This window comes from Colius striatus, chromosome 5, assembly GCF_028858725.1.
Source record: "Colius striatus isolate bColStr4 chromosome 5, bColStr4.1.hap1, whole genome shotgun sequence".
NCBI classification, from domain to species: Eukaryota; Metazoa; Chordata; class Aves; order Coliiformes; family Coliidae; genus Colius; species Colius striatus.
Window position 1 is genome coordinate 3,296,427 of NC_084763.1, and position 16,591 is coordinate 3,313,017.

Consider the following 16,591-nt stretch of genomic DNA (forward strand, 5'->3'; position numbering starts at 1 on the left):
CGTGCGTTTTGCTTAACGTCTGTGGATGTCCCTGGAGCACCTCAGGAACAGTTGCATGCATTGTGTTTTTACGAGGTAACTTGCAGAGCGGAGCTAGGAGCCGGTGCCGGGGAACAGAAGCGCTGTGCGCGGCTGCGGGCGCCGCCACCCCGATGCGGAACCGCGCAGGGAAACAACGCGGGTCTGCTCCGCACAGACCCGGTAACATCACCTGGAGGCGACCGGGGCTGTTTGCCGGGGTACCAAGCGGGCTCATGCTGCCTTCGGGGCAGCGGCGATGAGCCCCGGGAGGGGCCAGGGCGGGTGTGAGGGGAGGCTGGCTGTGCCGGGGTCCCGCCGAGCGCACGCCGATGCCTCCGGCAGCTGCCGGGGAGCAGCGCATCGCCGCGCCGAGCGAGGACGGACGGCTCAGCCCACAACCGGGCCAGCGGCTGGGGCAGGTGCCGCCGCCGGGCCCGCCCCGTCCCCACCTGGGCGGGGAAGGCCCCGCCGGCCCCTCCTCCCCCCTCCCCGCTCCCGCCCCGTCCTCCCTCCTCCTCCTCGTGTCCCCAGAGGGAGCCGCTGCGCTCCGCGGTCGGGCTGAGAGCGCAGCCGGCAAGCCCCGTCCCGCAGCCAGCCCCGTCCCGCAGCCAGCCCCGTCCCGCAGCCAGCCCCGTCCCGCAGCCAGCCCCGCAGCACGGTCAGGACGAGGAGGAAGGCAGCGGCAGCAGGAGCAGCGGCAGCAGCGCCCGCACGTGTGCGCGCAGCCCTCGACGGCCGCCCCCGGCATGGTGCGCGGGGCCGCGCCGGGCAGGACCTGATCCGCGGCAGAGAGCGGCTCCGCGCGGAAAGCCTCCGACCGAGCGTCCCGTCCCGAACCCCGCCGCCCCGCCGGCTGTCCCGCAGGATGGGCGGCCGCGCCACCGCCGCTGTCCCGGTGCTGCTCCTGGGACTCCTCGGCCTCTGCTCCGCCGTGGAGGAAAAGAAAGGTAAGCGGGGGGGGAAAGGGTGCTGGGTCCCGCCGCCGCTCAGCCGGCTGCCGCCCGCGGGGAGCGGAGCAGGGAAAGTCCCGACTGCTTCTGTCCTTTAAAAATACCTCAGACAAACCAGCGAGGAGAAAGGGGGAAAAACCCCCAGACGTCTAGCAGCGATCACGCAGCTCCTGACTTCCTGATTCTAGGCTTATTTTCTTTTGTGGGGGTGGAGGAAATAAAAGGGAATAAGCCTTGGCACATCTCCTCGGTTGTGCTTCTCTCCTTTCGTGTTTCTTCTTCTTTATCCTGCTCCTTTCCTCCCTCTCCCACCTTCCCCCGTCACTCCCGGCCGGGCCGGGAAGAGCCGCCGAGGTCCCGAGTCCGCGCCCCGCTCCCCGCCGCCCCGTCCCGGGCCAAGACAGGGCAGGAAAACCACCCCAAGAGGTGGCTGTACCTGGGAAAGCGGGGCCGGGCGGAGAGAGGGGAAGCCTCCCGTGGGGTCTGGTTCTCCAGGGATTCCAAAGAGGAGCGATTTCTCCCCGCCCGATCCGACGTGAAGCATCTGTCCCGTCGTGTCCGTCCCCGCGCGTTGCGTGGGAACGGCGCGGACAGAGCCCGGTGGGGATGGGGCTCCGGGGGCCGTTCGCTTTGGGGTTTGGTTTAAGGAGGGGTTTTTTTTGAGACAACGGTTTAAAATGTGAGGGACCACGTCTGGTGAGCTCCGTCGGCTTGTGTTTCTTCTTTTCTCAGTGTGTGGTGTTGTGTGTCTGTCTCTCCGGAGAGTTTGGAGAGCAGGCCCCGCTGCTGTTCCAGGCAGAGTGCAGTCCTCTTTATCTTGGACATCTGCCAGCCAAGGGGGAAAAAAAAGCACGTGAAGAGTTTCGTTTTTTCCTTTCTTTCTTTTTAAAGAAAAAGCAGGAGGAGGGAATTAATAGTTTTTAGGAGTGCTGATGGCTTAAAGCAACCGAGTCAGTCTTTCGTGACTTGGAGACAGTAAAACCGCCCTGAAAGGAGAAACACCCCGTCCTAAAGAACTAGTTGCACAACCTTCAGAAAGCGGAGAGGTTCCCTTGTTCCAGAAATCAAGTTCGTACCTGTTGTTGATGTAACATGGGTAGTTTTTCTTTCCCAGTTGGTTTTCCCCCCCCTCACCCTTTGAAAATGTTGAGAAGCAAGGTTGACTCCATCTGCTCTGCTTGTGTTAAAAGCCTCCTGAGGTGCAGTCTCAGGTGCACATGCAAAGTGTGAGGAGAAATGCCTTGATTGTAGTGTTTGGTTCCGTGTCTCATAATGTTAGGAGGGTGCCAGTTACTTGAGAATTACTAATTAATCAGCAGCTGAGTGATAAACCCCGAGAGAGATTGTTCTGGGTGTGTTCTGTCAGCAGGTAACTGTCCCTCTGAGGAGAGCAGGAGTGGCAGAGGCAAAGGCAGAATTTATTCAGGAAGCATTAATCAGCTGATTGGTCTTTATTAGGGTTTTTTTTTAAACTAAGGATAAGCAAGACAGTAAGTCAAGGATACAAAATGAAGCAGCATTAGAGAACTGTGAGGTAATGGTTTGAAGCAGCAAGTCTGGCAGGTAATAGAGCATCAGTGTATGTTGAGGACTTACCCCCTATCACTCCTTGCTCAAATGATAGCACCTAGCATCAGAATTCAGAGAAATCCCATAGATAAATGTGCTGTGATAAATATATACAACACTCTTTGTGTTTTTAGACCAAATTCTGTGGGTTGTACAAGTTCAAATCACATGTGAAATTGCACTTCTGAAAATATCAACTTGACTCGTTCCGTTACCAAAAAAGAGATGTCTCAAAAAAAGCACCTGGATTTGTTAGAAGAATGTCAGAATCAACCTGTAAGATCTGAACTGCACCTTGTTTGAGTGGAAATTCAAATACAAACGTGTCTTTCCCCAGAATTTTAGAGTGAGTTCATTGACTATGGATGAGAGAAAACTGGTTTACTTATACTACTGTAGGCATTAAGGTACAGAAAACAACCGAACCCTAATTGTGCAAATTCCAGAACCAAACAGCATTGCTGGAAACTGAAGGACACTCACAGGGATTGATACATAGAACATAGAATGGTAAGGTTGGAAGGGACTTTTAGAGATCATCCAGTCCAACCTGCTTCTGTCTCTTAGCTGCCCACTCTCACCCCAATAACCACCCTGGAAGGGGTCTCGATTCCCAGTAACGTGCTGTGTGTTGCTCCATACTTACCTGTGACATGTATTCCAGTAGACTAATCTGTGTGGACTGTGTAGGGCTCAGTCCAGTTACATGCAAGCATGCAGTGCCTTTCCAGATGCCCCCGGGTATAACCTGGCTGCTGCTCGTGGGAGCAGAGATTGGCGAGATGGTGGGAGCTGTGGTGGGCCTCCCCAAGCAGGCAGCTGGCTGAGGGGTCCAGAGTGTCCTCTGCCAGACCAGTGAAGCACTCCACGTATTCCTGTTACAGTGCCAGGGTTACTGGTATGCTCTCCTGTCATTCCTCTGTTGGTATCATTGCTGGGGCAGGAGGCATTCTTCGTGGAGATGGGAGCGAAGAGCTGTGTGTGGGGATTTGTTTGTTGTCCAAGATCTTGTTTGTGCACCCATTTTTTATTTACTTATGGTAAATAAGCAAACTTTTGGGGGGGTTTGGAAACTAGAAACCATGCAGCAGTGAGTGCAGGTAGAGGAACTGCAGATCAGATACTGATAGGCTCCAATTTGGCCAGATGCTCTAAGTAAATAGTCTTGGTAACAGACCTGCCTCTTACTCTAGTGCCTCAATATGAGAACAAACCCCAAATCCCATCATTAAGGGCAGCTGGTGACAAGAAGGGAGAAGGTCAAGTGCCAGGAGTCATCCCTTTAATTCAGGCAATCAGCAAAGCACAGGGACTGCGTGCAAAGCGCTGCAGAGGAGCTTGGCCGTGTGTGTGTGTGTGGCGGGCAAACCGCACGCTGCAGCGGCACTCGCAACCCCCCACGTGCTGCTGCTTGGATGCAGAGGATATCGAGAGATTTGCAGGTAAATAAGAAATGAAGATCAATGCCCTGGAGACTTTAGAATCAGAGCAGTCCGTTGTAATTTATTTGTTAATTTATAGAGAGAGACTTTGAGGGAGTGTCGCTCGGTGCCATTATGGTCCTCAGGGCTGGCTTTTGCGTTCGGGTAGCTGTGTATCGCTGGATGTGCTCGCTTTAGCAGCAAGATAGCTGACTAGCCAAACCAGTTCCTTCAGAAGGTGTCCTTATCTTCCTTGAGCACAAGCTGCCTTTGCTTAATAGCTCTTGGGAAACAAGCCTAGTGAAAGGTTTGCTTCATTTTAGGGAGGAGGACAGTACCTCCGTGGGGTGCTTTTGCATACAAACTGTTGCTATTGCTACAAACACCTGGATCAGTCCAAGGTTTGTTAGTCTGTGTGCATCAGAGGGTACAGTAGCCCTGCACGTGGCGAGCAGAGTACCCCAGAAAGGACTAATGTGTGTTTCAGATCAGCAGTCAGTATGTTACAAGCATTGGCATTCACAGGTAGGAGAACCGGCGTCAAGCCTCACCTTAGGCTCGGGTCTGCATTGCAGGAGGGCTTGTGTAATGCAAGTGTGGTTGTACCAGCAGAGAAAAATGCTTGGACTTTTAGAGCTGTAATTGGGGGAGCCAGAATTGGCTGTACTTGCAAAAGCACCCTCTGCCTGTCTGCCTTAGGAGCGTTTGCTGAGGTGACCTGGCCGACAAACCTTTGTAATTTAGGCTAATCAAAGCAGGGGTGAGGTCTAATTCTGGAGAAAGATGACCTGCTCTCTGGAGTAATTGTTACTTTGGAAACATGTGACGTGCATTAGGCACCTTCAACTTGTGTTTACGATTTCTCTAACCCCCTTTGTGCTGCAGTCCTTTCCATGAGCATCTGTGAGGGAAAACTGCAGCTCTGGCACGGGGGGCTTGGCTGGCACAGGAGCCACGCTCAGCCCTGTAGCAGTAAGGGAAAGTTATTAGGAAAGGCAGCAGAGCTTTTGTTTGCTCCTTGGTGCAAGGCACGTTCTCACTTTTCGCTTCCCAGCAGTTGTAGGAGGTGTGCAGCCTCCAATGAATACCCAAGCAGCAGTTACTGCTGTGATGGGGACAGTCACCTGCCTTGCTCTTGCCTGAGGTGAGCTTGAGCAACACATCTTGCTCTCAGTGCAGGTGGAGAACTTGATGCAGAATTTGCCTCTCTGGGTCCTAAGCAGTGCTCCACCCAGAACCTGTGATGGGGTGATGCCCAGGAGATGTGTAGTCTAAGGCCAGACAGCGGGAATAGTGAGGAGGAGTTAGCAGATGGGCCTTTCCCATTAGATGTGGCTGCTGCAATGCCACAAGTCCCCAGGGCTGTCACAAGGGGGGGTATAAAAGCTGTGACTCATCAGCAGTGCCACTGTGAGGACCACTGCCCTCGGGTCAGCTCTGGAGAGCTCATGGAATGTGTGAGGACATGGGGAGGTGGCACTAGGGATATATCAGCCTTCTGTAGGTGTGGGTAGGAAGTGCTGAGATGAATTGAGGGGTTTTTTTGCCAGGAGTGAATGGTATGCAGTGTGGGAGCACACTGCTTGATGTTTAAGGCCAGGTTGGATGGGATTCATGTTCAAGGGCAGGTTGGATGGGGCTCGGAGCAACCTGGTCTAGTGGAAGGTGTCCCTGTCCATGGCAGAGAGTTGGATGAGATGATCATTAAGGTCATTTCTGTTCTGTGATTGTCTTGTGTGGATTCTGATGTTGTTCATCTTGGTACAGTACATGCTGCCCTTAAAAACCATGCATGGATCTGCCCTTCTCCTGTGCCCTTGGCTTCCCAGAGAGCTTTATTGCTGGGTGCACTATGAGAGCCGACATCGTTTCTGCCCCTTCTGTTTTTTGATGTGTTACTTTTTGGCATCCAACTAAAGCAAACAGGACTGTAATACTTCTGGGGGGGGGGAGCTGAATTCTGCTGACCTAACAGTATTGAGTAATAGTGTATTTTTTTTTGCTTCAGAAATAGTTACAGAACATTTGACATGAATTTGGGCAGCAGAAGTCATTCCTAAAGGAAATGTGAGGGGGAAAGAAATATGTAGTGCTCTGCACAGAGATGTTGTACCAAAACAAATGCCTGTGCCTGATGAAGCAAAATTGTTGCCTGTGAAGATCTAAGGCATGCCTTTGTAGCTCGTCTTATAGGGAGAATGTGTAGGTTGTGGGTCTTGTGCTCAACCATGTTACTGAGAGTTGCTTCCAGGGAAGAAGTGTGAGGAACCCACTTGTGAGATGGTGTGTTTGAACAGGAGGAGTTTCTGAGGAGCAGGGTGGAAAGCCCTGTGGGCTGGCCACTGAGCTGAGGAGTATATGTGCTGCCAGACTGCACCTTTTAACAGTTTCTTTGTTGAAGAACAGAAGGCACTGCAAGGAGAGGGCAATGCTGGGTTTCTGTAGCCCATAAAGATGTGCAAGCTTTCTTTTTGCTGGCTTGATGCAGAGTGTTCTGCCTTTTGCCAGATCCATGCAAGGTTCCTCCTCTTCCCAATGTGCCTTCTCCCACCCAGAGCATCTGCAAGCATGAAAGCAAACCTGTTTGCATCCATATCCTGCTATTTACAGTGCATCAGATCAAATCATCAGTGGGGTTGGCTTGTTTCAGTGGTTGAAGAGGACAAAAAAACACCCAAACCCTGGGGAAAAAGAAAAGAGTAATTCACATTCCAACTGAAGTAAATATATCAGGGTGGTTGAATGAAGTTAAGGTGGGGAAAAAAACCCCAACACCACAATCCCAATGCAAACCCAAAACCCTACCAAAAATACCCAGACTGGTTTTAAGACAATCTGGAAGATGCAGTTTGCCCTGAGATGGTACCTACTGTGGTACCTTCACCATGCCCTACTAACCCCTGGCTGGAGGCGTCAACCTCCTTGCTGGGGCTCTTGGGCAGGCAGGGTGGAAACTGCAATGCCCTAAGGCTGGTGGAGCTGCTGTGTGGGTTCAAAGCCTTCTCCTCCATCAAGTGATTGCCGCTCTGTGCCTCCTTTACCTTGCAGAGGTGCTGCAGCAAGGGAGACTAGCTGCCCTGGGTGTACCCTGGAAGAGTGGTGGTATTTGTCCCTTCATCCCAAACCAAGCAAAACCCATATAGAGGACCAGCAAAGGGGGGATGGGCAGCTCCTCCTGGGGCACGGGCGAGTTGGCAGGGATCGTGTGGGGCGGGATGTTTTCTGGGGAAGATGTGAAAGGAGCAGAGGACACAAGCCAGCTGTCTTGATGACAGGATTAGCAGTATTTTCTCTCTGGACTTTAAGAGAAGAAAATTATCAGGTTGTGGGAATGGGGTTTGGTAATCAAAGCACAGTGGCATCATCCCTGCTGCCCCATCACCAGATTCAGCAGTAAACGTGAAGATAAGCAAGAGAGCCCTGGAATGAGTCGCTCCTGGCACGGGGGCACTGTGAGCTCGCACTGCACTTCTCCCAGGTCAGGGAAAAGTATTACTTTACCTATCTGAAGCCACAGGATGGGAGCTTCAGAGGCTTTGAATGGTCGCCTGAGGCAACACAGCTGGCTGCTGGTGAGGCTGCCTGCTGGGATTTTGGCCTCTCGCCCCACATCCAAGCCAACGATAAACACTGCTTGGAGTTGAAGGCAACCAACATCCTATTTGGGGCTTATTCACAAGCTTTGAAATGATGTCTCACGCAGATCATGGTTCCTCCTCGTTCCTGAAAAGCCCTTCCCTGGGGACACATCCCTTGCTGGAGGCTGGCCATAGCCTGAGATGAGGTGGCCAACACGTTGCCTGCCTTGTTCAGCATGGGCAGCCCTCGGGAGAGCCCCAGCACCGGTGGGACACAGTAGCTGCAAAGCAAGGCTGGGGTGCAAGCAAGTGTAAAGCCTGAGTTGCTGTCTAAATGATGCTCTCTACGTAGCTGCAGCTCACTAGTGAAGGTAGCTTTTGTGTCTGCCAGGCCTAAGTTGAACAAACAATGTCTGCTTCTGTCAGCGTATGTGTGTTCACACCCCCTGTGAAGATCTGAGACACATACCTGCACTTCTGAAAGCTGAGCTTGGTCCGTGTCTGCGGCAGTAAACGTTGAGAGCTGTGTGCTTCACTTGTGCAAAGTGTGCTTTAACTACACCTGCAGTTCCCTGTTGCCAAGCAATCTTGGGAATACCTTTTTTCCCCATTTAATTCATTAATACCTTGATTGCAATGAATTGAGTTTCTATTTTTAAATGATTTTTATTTCTTAACTTCGAAGTGCTGACGTGGAGCGATGGTGTTCTCTGAAGCTCCCTCGGGAGCTGAGACCAAAGAAAGAGGCAGGGCTCAAGGCACAAGTTTGTTTTAGCAGTTGGGTCAGTTATTTCAACAATGCCTTTAGCAAAGAAGTGAGATGCTGTTTGCACAAATCAGTAAATAGTTCCCATGACTCAGATTGAAGCACGTAGTTCAAGTCATTTGATTAAATAAATGACTTCTAGTAAATGAGACAACCTCTGCAATGAGGTTTGCATGCTGCATATTTCATGTTATTTATTATGTGGTTTTCAATAGGTGTGATTAAGCTGGGTTACTCTTGGAATGTTAGGTAGCATTTCAACACTAGCCACCTAACCCAAGCTGGCATTAAAAGGAGGTGCATGTTTGTTTTGTGCAGGTGGCATTGTGTTGTATAGTCAACACTTAAAATTTCTTTATTAATTCTCCACAAGCAGATACTTAGAAGGGAAAAGGAGTCACCTGCCCAAGTGCACCTCTGTTTGCTTTTGTTGTAGTGGGGAGCTCTCAAACCTTTACTGTTTGCTGCAGTCTCACCTTTCACTGAATCTCAAGGGCTGGAGGGGACCTGGAAAGCTCACTCAGTGCAACCCCCCTGCCAGAGCAGCACCACCTAGAGCAGGGCACACAGGAACTCATCCAGCTGGTTGGAATGTCTCCAGAGAAGGAGACTCCACAGCCCATCTGGGCAGCCCCTTCCAGTGCTCAACTCAACAGGGAAGAAGTTTTTCCTTGTGTTTATTTGGAACCTCTTCTGCTCCAGCTTGTACCCATTGTCCCTTGTCCTGTCATTGGCCATCACTGAGGACAGCCTGGCTCCAGCCTCCTCACACCCACCCTTGATGTATTTGCAACATGAATGAGGTCACCCCTCAGGCTCCTCTTCTCCAAGCTGCAGAGCCCCATCTCCCCCAGCCTTTCATCACAAGGCTCCAAGCATCACAAGATGCTCCACTCCATCATCTCTGTGGCCCTGCGCTGAACTCTCTCCAGCAGCTCCCTGTCCTTCCTGGGCCATCAGCTCCAATGGATGTGGTGTAACCAGAGATGCAGAAAACTGCTTTCCTCAGATGTGCTCATGGGTTACACCCCATCCATGGTGTTTCCACGGGGGTGGGCTTTGTGGTTCACCTGCACCTTCTGTTGGGTTTGGTGCTTGACCACAGCATCACAATTCAGTGCAGGAGATAAGGAAGAAAAAGTTCTCTTGGCCTTTGTTTCCTGATGTTATTTTGTAGTTTGCCTTAATTTTAAGTAGATGTATTACACAATCAACCTCCCATGTGGTTTTCACGTTATGAAAGTGGTATTTAACACAAAGATCTGTTCACTTGACTCCTCTTTCATAACTGGTTATATACCTTGTACAAAGCAGTGTTGATTCATTTAAGAAAAACACCCTGAGCTATCAAAGGCAATAAGCAGCAGTGGTGGTGAACTTTGCACAAACTGTCACTTTGGAAGCTGGGGGGAAGGGGAAGCCCCAACCTTCTTCATTCCCTTTAATGCTAGGGAAGGGAAAGCTGTGGAAGAGCAGATATGGCTGATGTTTGACAAGCTTGCTTCTCGTATGTGAAATCTGAAGGTGCAGAGATAATCTGCTGGGCACGTGAAGAGAAGAAAACCTTCCCCCATGAAGTGTGGGGGAGATGTCTTAAGTCCCTGAGTGAGAGCCCATCACTGGTTGGGACCATGTTGTTGGGAACTGCTGAGCCAAATGTGCCTTTATTGTCCTGTTAGATGGAGGGATGTTATTTTTCTCCTCTGTTTTTATTGCAGCCTGTTTCTTATGAATGGAAACTTGACCTTCTCACTTGTTGAACAAGATTCAATTTGTTTTGCTGCTCTTCAGACTAGCTTTGTGCCAAGTCCATGACTCTCCTTTTTAATGGGGAGATTAAAAAAAACCCCAAACAGAAAACCCCAAGTGAAAAAGTGATGAAACCAGAACAAAGAAACCCGTTTTTTGGAGACAGAAGTGTTAGCTGGCAAAGTCCTGATGCTGGAAGCTGCTTTGTCACAGCTGGACCATAACTGAAGCTGTTGGGTCCCTGTGTGAACATGAGCAGCACGTAGGACATGGGGCCCTTGGTGTTTGCTGAGAGTTGGCAAGTGGTGGAAGTTCAGAGCCAGGCTGGAGGAGGGAAGTCACTCACTGAAAAGCTGCTGGAAAACCTAGGAGCAGCCCCAACCCCCTTCCCTCAGGTACCCATCTGGGCCTTTCCCCATGGAGATGTACAGTGATGTGAACAGAGGATGGGTTATGCCCAGGAAGAGCATTTCCCTCTCGAGGCTGGATGTTGGTGTCCGATGACTTGCAGCCACACGGTCCTTGCCCAATGGCTGGCAGGCTGCTCATCGCCCAAACGAGTGGGCCCTTTGGTGTCTGGCTTTCTAATGAAAGCCTTTTTGTCTGGTCCACATGTACTGGTGCATGTTGAGGTCAGAGCACAGGCTTCCTTTTGAGGTTGCACCTGTGGAGCAGAGGAAAGCCACCATTAGAACTGAGCTGGAGTCTTTGTGCAGCAGACAATGAAACACGTGTGGCTCACAGAACATCAGCTCCATGCTTTACCTTTGTCCAGGTCGTGTAGCATCGAGGTAGATATTGATGCTGTTAGCATTTCCCAAAATTAATGGCAGAAGTTCAGACCTTGAGAGCGTGGAGGAGTATTTCACAGCAGATCCAGAAAGGGAGACGTGCAAGTTGTGTCTGTTGTGTGCCCAGCATCCACCTACCTGGAGAGCACAACTGAGTTGCAGTGGTTTTAATGTGGTATAAAAGGAGAAATGTGCTTCTCCCTTCCATTTGTAATTCCTAACTTGACCACTTGCAATGAGGGTATCTGCAGTAGGAAGTGAAGTCAGAACTTCAGCATCCTCACTCATCTGCTCATTCCTTAAAGCATCTGTGTTAGAATACATGCCCAATTAATGGATCTGTTTGGGATTTGGAAGGTTTATCATTGAAATGCTCTCTCATTTCCATCTGCTCTTCAGAAAGTAATTAAGTGTTGAGCAATGGTATTGTCAGGCTGTTTCCTACCTAATAAGCTCTGCAAGGTGCTCTCGTTAATGATTTTGTTATTTCAGAGGTGCTCTTGTTCTCTCTTTCCCTCCTTAATGAGGCAGATCCCCTAGGCAGCACCACTTCATCACAGTTGGCCGTGGTAGGTGAACCAATCCTGCACCATGGAAGTTTGTGCTCATCAGGATGTAAGATGCTTCCATCAGTGTGGGTGGAGAATTCTCCCCAACACTTAAAAGGTTTGTGAGCACAAAAAAAGGAAGGACAGGCCCTTTTTCTAAATGAGGGTTGTCTTGATTCGAACAGCAGCAGTCTGGTTTGCATCAATGAGCACATGATATTCAGTGAATTAAGAGCAAAACCAGCTAATTAACACTTTCTCTGTTTCTTTTGTGTCTGATCACTGGTTACTTATGAACCAAATTAATCCTGGATAGCACAGGGCATTGAAGGTGCCGATGCCAGGCTCTGGTGAGAGCTGAGTTCTGTGAGGTTCTGGAGAGAAATGTCCCCTTTTATATTGCCTGTTTCCCAGAGCATCCTCCATGTGTCGTGGTATTTAACACCCATGTCCCCGTATGCTCAGCTAGTGCCTGCGTTTTGCATCTCATCCCGTGCACAGAGGATCTGAATGGAGTGAGTCACTGGAAAGGGACTTGAGGCGTGGTACGGATTGGATCCCGTCTGTGAGCTAAGCTCAAATCTCGTTTCAAAGGCTTGGATCATTTCAGAAAGGGCAAACAAATGACTTGTGAGCATAACAGCCTGGTTATAAGAGACAGGCTTAGAAAATGGATGGGGGTGGGCCAGTGCTGCACTGGGCTGTTGAGAGTGATGATATCGGAGTGATCACACCGTTGGGCTTTAATGGCCCGTAAACTTTGATAAAAGCTTTTGTAAAGTTGTCAGCAACAGTGCTGTCCATTGTTAGATTGCCAGCAAACATCTTCAGCCCCTGGAATAAATTGCTGCCATCAATTGTGTTTATGCAGCTGTATAAAATAAAGCCCTGGCTCTGAAGGTGTAATAATTCAAATGGAAAAGAAGAAGAAAAGAAACCACTGCCAGGTGAAAATTAATAGATCAGGTTCAGGATTGCTGGAACTGCCCAGCTCGCGCTCCCTGGGGCTGGGCCAGGGGGAGGCTTACACCCAAAAAATGTCATCCTGTGCCTTCTCATTCCCTCTGCCAGGCACTCGCTGTGTCAGCAGAAATGGGCAAAGTCCTGGCAGGTTCAGTATGAGAATTGAGAAACAGTTGAAGTTTGCTGTAGCTGTGGTCTGTTGTAAGGTTTCTCTGTGGTTCTTTTACCATGGCAGCTATTAGAACGTGGCCATTCAAAAGGCATAATTGCTTTCAGAGGTATTAATGTCATGAGCATCAACAAAAAAGCTTAATTACTCTCATAGGTATTAATGTGTCACTCTAAAAACAATAAGATGCAGAAGCACTTTAATTTTGTCCCTAACTTGTGAGCTCTGTCAATGTATGGTCCCTTCCAAATTGTTTTCACAGCTTCTAAATGCCCACCTTTCCTTTTCCCCCTCATCCCCTGCACATGATTGATTAAATAAGGAGTTATCAGCCACACTGTGGGTGCAAAACGGGCTGTAATCCAGAGGGGGAAGAGAAGGAAGCTCCCTTGCAAGAAAATAAATAGCACAGGGTATTTAACAGTGCATTAAGCAAAATAGCTGTTAGAACTGTGCTGATAATACAGTGATGAGAGCAGGAAAATGCTGTGTGTGTGTTAGCTTAGTGAAGTGATGGATGAAAAGCTCCGGTTCTGATGCTGTTGGCAATGTTCAGTGTGTCCAAGACAGAGGCATTGATAACACAGGGCATCATGCAGAGCTGAGCTCAGGCTTTCCACCTCAGCAGCACGGGATGCAAAGGAGGAGCTGCTTTACCTGCCCATAGGTGGAGTTCAACTTTTATACTCTAGGGAGGAGAGCAGCAGATCCGTGCCCATTGCGAAAGAGTTACATGATCTGTCCTCCTAGAGTTACCACTTGCCTCTGTTTATTTGCTTAATTTTCTTAAGGGGGTGATGGCAGAGGTAGAAATATACCCTGGGGGAATAAATATCTCCTCCTAAGCAGCTTCAGGAGTGCTTCACCCCAGGAAAACATAGTCCTTAAATCAGTGATCTCGACTAGCCCACTACCTGTGATAAAGCAGCTTGCTCCATCTCCGCCTTCCTGATGTGTTTGGCTGTGGGTGGTAAAGTGGAACTGAAGGCAGGCCTCACACAGCCTGGGTCCCCAGCTGCAACTTCGGACAAAGCACTGTAGCTGTGTGCAGGGGAGTTTGTGGAAGAGGTAAAATAATGGAGGGCTGGAGGAGAGAGAGGAAGATCTGCACCTCTTGCTTCTCAGCCGCAGTAACAGCACAGCAGGGACATGCATCTTCCATTGAGTCACAATCCAGCAAACCTGAGCCATGAGATCCTTTTTGAAGCCTGTGGAAATTTTGCAGCCTGCCAGGACTGCAGGATCAAGTTTTTTACTACTTCATTTGCTTAAGAAAACTCTTCTCATCTAGTTTAAAGGGCAAAACGATACAGAATACCTCGCTGTGGTATATGAGGTCTGTGCCAACAAGTAATTCTCCTGACACAGAAGGTAAGACTGTAAATTACAATCACATCACAAGGTATTGTGGTGTCAGTGTTATGACTTGAAAGGAGCCTTTTGCCTGGGTATGCTTAAAGACAAGTCCAGTACTCACTGATGCTTGCATATTCTGGTAGCTGTCCTTCTCCTTTCTTGTCTTAAAAGGTTGTTTCTAGATGTATTGTTGGTTGGGATTAATCTGGGTGAGTTTGTAGGCGGTTTTGTAAAGCAGCATGGCTCCAGGATTGATCTCTGCCAGCCCAAGGGGTGGTCTGATGGTTTGACACCTCTGAACTCGCTGGAGCTGAGTGGCACCTCACTCACACACTCGGTGGGTCGGAGCCAAAACTTTTTACATGGGAGTTCTTGCAGAGAAGCCTGGATGTGTTTACATCTCTCCCTCCCTCTCTGTCTGCCTTAATTATTTACTATAGCCCTGAGACAACAGGTTAATACGCAATTCTCAGTTGACAGAGGCCTCTGGCACTCTTGCTTTATACTTAAGGAGAAAAAATGGTGTTACCACAGCAACTGCTGTACCACCCGGTGCTGAGCAGCTCTCAGCTGTGTAGCACTTCTGAAAGCACATTGGACAGATTTTTAAAGTGCACATAGCTAAAGTGAGGATAGGAACTTAACACTTGCTGAATGCTGCAGTACGAGGAGAGCATGAATTTGTTCCCAAGTTGAGAAGAGTCCTTAATGGAAATAATTAGCAATGGCTCTGGTTCAGCAAGCTGCTTTGGCAGATGCATCATTTCAAGCCTACATGCAATCCCTTTGAAGTTGGTGGAGTTGTGTGTAGGCTTAGAGTTTCCACAGGTTCAGGAGCTTTGTTTTGCAGGGGACAAAAATGACACTGTTTAAGGGAGAGATGGTTTTGAGAGGCTCCAGCGGCACTGGTGTGACTGGTGAGGGCAGATACTTGGCATTTCTTGACAGTGAGCTGCTGAAGATGATTGAAGTGGAAGTCAGGAGTAACTGGAAGTATCAGAAGCTTTGATTTATGGGTGTGAATTTCAGACAATGTTTCATCTTCTATTTGGGTGTCTCCCGTATTTGATAGCAAGGAAACGGTGTTGAGGTGTGTGCACGGTGTTGAGGTGTGTGCACGTAAGGATGTTTTGCTGTCTGTTAAACAGAGTGGTACACTCTGAGTGTTCCTGTACAATAGAAAAAGGTCATTGTTGTAGGAGAGGCAAGACAACTAGACAAGACTAGGGAAACTTTTAAGCTAGTCTGGACTCAGTAAGACTATTACCTTATTGAAAACTTGGTGGTGTAAGGTCAATATCCTACTTAGGAGTTTTCCTTTTAAGACACTGTGACATAGGAAGACCTCAATTTCAATTAACTGCTAATGAATTTACTGTGGTTTTTTGTATTCTTAATCCTTACCAACTCTTAGAAAGAGCTGAGTATCTGTGTATTAGTAAAACTACGTGTAAGTGCTTTAAAAAGCATACTTGTGATTATCAGGAACGACTAGTTACAGGTGATTGATTGCTCTTCTCTTGCTACCTTTTCCCCCACAGCTACTGTTTGTGTGAGGTTGCATAAACCAAGATCACAGATGCAGTTTTCTAATTCCTGAAATAAGCCCCAGGAAAACACTATGCACATGTGCTGGTCCCTTTCCCTAATGACAGGAGTTTCTGGATGGCAACTTCAGTCTTTGAAAGCATTTTGAAATCGCCCCACAGACAAAAATCTGCCCATGTGCTGATCTGAAGCTCTGTTAAAATGACTCCTGTGCTCTGCAGCCTGAGTTTTAGTCTCCTCTACTACTGGCATCTCTTGTCCTTTCTCCCCCACGAGGGTCTGTAGTTGGGTAACGGAGGAGGGAGCACTGCAGAAGTTTCACATGTGCTCTAGCTGGATGTGCAGGGCTGAAGCCATGCCCTGGTGAAATGCATGTGAAAACTCACCAGTTTAGCCGGAGAGCTAAACTTCATTGTCACTCTGACCTTCTTCCATGAACCATCCTACAGCCTCAGTCCACAGTGCTTGTGGAATTTGTTGAGACAAAGTGAAAGTCACTAAGTGAAAGACAGGGACAGCAACTGTATCCTGGGACTGGAAACTGTGCACGGGGCATCTTTGCAGCACTGCCCAAAAGATGAGGAAAGCTGAGCCACGTTGTCCCTAGGAAGCCTCTTCAAGTAACTCAGCTTATTTCTGGGATAAATGTGCTGGGGGGGACCCAGTGCACGAAGGATTTTCCATATGACTTGCAGTACTGTATTAAATTGGCACGTTTTTAGTGAAGGTGCTCAAACACCTAAGCTGCAGTCAGTTTGTAGTCAGAAGCAGACCTTTTAACATCATATTTTGTCATTTTGTGTTCAACATTTCCAATGCACTGCAGCAGTACTTCTGCAAGCAGTGGTTTAGCTCAGCAGTGCACATACACCTTTAAAAACACAGCCCATCTGCTTGGTGTCTAATTAATCAATGGTAAACTCAATCTTACATGAGGAATGCTTTCCTGCAGTAGCAGGGGTTTAAAAAGCTGGTTTGGATGTATATTAAAAATGCTTTTGGAGATGGAGAGACAGAAAAGCTTAGAAGTCTGATGATTGTTTATCTGAAAGGAGTTCCCAGAGGCAGAGGAACTGGGTTCCCCGTTTGTAGTGGTTTCACCAGGCAGGGAATTTATTTGGTCGTCTGCTTACAGAGACATCGAGGGGATGATCTGTTTGAA

The 16,591-nt window shown here is 49.0% G+C and overlaps 1 protein-coding gene across 2 annotated transcripts in view; it reads left to right on the top strand.

The window, feature by feature from the left end:
• The first annotated feature begins 547 nt into the window (after positions 1–547).
• The window catches only part of EGFR (epidermal growth factor receptor), a 153,963-nt gene continuing 137,919 nt past the window's right edge, over positions 548–16,591 (top strand). For both annotated transcript variants that reach the window (XM_061997505.1, XM_061997506.1), the window contains exon 1: positions 548–968. In XM_061997505.1, coding sequence (XP_061853489.1) covers positions 887–968 — 82 coding nt within the window. In that variant the 5' untranslated portion in view covers positions 548–886. The remainder of the gene's footprint in view (positions 969–16,591) is intronic.